The 1,844-nt window shown below is 59.4% G+C and overlaps 1 protein-coding gene across 1 annotated transcript in view; it reads left to right on the forward strand.

The window, feature by feature from the left end:
- Positions 1-1,219: 1,219 nt before the first annotated feature.
- LOC104491105 (heat shock 70 kDa protein 12B-like) overlaps positions 1,220-1,844 on the forward strand; it is a gene marked incomplete at both ends in the record, with an annotated part of 4,593 nt that continues 3,968 nt past the window's right edge. The window contains one exon of the mRNA XM_010133471.1: positions 1,220-1,371. Within this exon, the coding sequence (XP_010131773.1) occupies positions 1,220-1,371 (152 nt within the window). The remainder of the gene's footprint in view (positions 1,372-1,844) is intronic.

The following is a 1,844-nucleotide window of genomic DNA, read 5'->3' on the forward strand; positions in this document are numbered from 1 at the left end:
AGCCAGGCGTCCCAGCGGGGCTGACGCACTGGGATTAACGGGGATCCCCTGGACAAGGCTTCTGCTGCTGGAGGAGCTGCTGGGGGGTCACCCAAGGAGACATGCAGCTGGCTGGTGTCTCAGGGAGGAGGAAGAGGAGGAGGCACCACAGAGCAAGGGCCACTGCACCACAGCGTGCGTCCCCATGAGTGTCCAAGGCACCACGAGCCCCACACACAGGCTAAACCTCCACGTCTCGGAGTTACCCCAGGCTCACATGGGAGTTACTGGGTCTCCACAGGTCTGAGCTGGGCATCCCTCACTGAGGAGCCATGTCTCCACAGCCTCACGGTGCAGACACTTCCTCTGCCTCCCTCACTCACCAACGTCTCTGCCCCAAGTCTTCCCCCCACTCCCACTGGAGAATGCCCAGAGCAGCCTCCACATCCTTCACTGTGGTCCTCCCCAGGCGCTGCTGAGCTGAACCATCATTCGTGATGATGGCAGCTCTGGAGAACCCCCTTGCCCCTTCCTTCTGCAAACCCCCTGGGTTCTCAGTCCCATCTCTTCTGACACCAGCTGTAAGGAATTCGACCCAGCTGCTCTTTTGCTGATCCAGGACCGCTGCTCTGGTCCCCTTCAGACATGCAGGGGAGGACCTGTGCCACCTCAGTTTAGGGAAGTGTGTCCATCTGCAGCCACCCCCACAGGTCTCTGCAGAGTCTGTGGGGAGAACCTGGGCGTACGGGTTCAGTTGACTGACTGTAGATACCAGCTTCACCATGAGATGACTCTTCCTGTGTGTGCCAGTTCCTCTCCCGTGATGGAGAAGACACTGAGCCCTTGTCTCATCACCAAAACCTGCCCAGTGCAGCCAGCTGAACCCCTCCCTGAAACACCACAACCAGCCCACCCTGACCCATCTTTTTGCTGAGCAAGAGCTGATGTCCCCCAGCTCCAGAGGATGAGATCCCTCAGTCCTACAGCTCTTCCTCTTATCTCATCCTGGAGGGAGGGATCCCAGTGAATTCACCAGCTTAGCACCTGCGTCTCCTTTATGACACCTCTGAGGGGCTCCTCATTCGTTAATTCGATCAGTGCTGATAAGCTCCTTCCTTACACGTGGCTGACAAAAGAATAGGAAGCCCCAGAACTCCCCTATGCAGAGCCCTCCAGGAGCAGCCCCCGCAGAAGCTGCATCTTCATCAGGATGTCACACACTTCCCTCACCCTGGGACAGGAGGGCCCGGGTGCCCGTTCCCACCCTGGCCTCACCCTGCTGTGTTCCCAGGTGCCAACGGCGAGCGGTGCCTCACACCGTCCCCTCCCGGCTCCCCGGGTACATCCCACGACAGCTGCAGCATCGCCCCGCTGACGCCCTCCCAGTCACCGGTAAGGCAGCACTGTCCCCTCAGATCCCTCCTTGGTCACTGGTCACCCCACATTACCTCCCCTCCTAGGCTGGTTGCCATCATCACTGCACATGACAATACCAGTCACTCTGTCACCGGCATCCCTTCGCTGATTCAGGGGATGGAGGGTTTTTCCAGTGCAGGAGAACAAACACCAGCAGAGGTTTCACTCTTTGTGAAGCTCCTGGCCACAGCTTGTCCCTACCTGGACATTGGCTGGAGCGTGTCCAGAGAAGGGCAGTGGAGCTGGAGCAGGGTCTGGAGCACAAGTGCCCTGAGGAGCAGCTGAGGGACCTGGGGGGGTTGAGCCTGGAGAAAAGGAGGCTCAGGGGAGACCTTCTGGCTCTCCACAACTCCCTGACAGGAGGCTGGAGTGAGGTGGGGGTCAGTCTCTTCTCCCCGGGGACAAGTGACAGGACGAGAGGAATTGACCTCCAGTTGCTGCAGGGGAGG

Source organism: Buceros rhinoceros, unplaced genomic scaffold, assembly GCF_000710305.1.
Source record: "Buceros rhinoceros silvestris isolate BGI_N320 unplaced genomic scaffold, ASM71030v1 scaffold29533, whole genome shotgun sequence".
In the NCBI taxonomy this organism is placed as follows: domain Eukaryota; kingdom Metazoa; phylum Chordata; class Aves; order Bucerotiformes; family Bucerotidae; genus Buceros; species Buceros rhinoceros.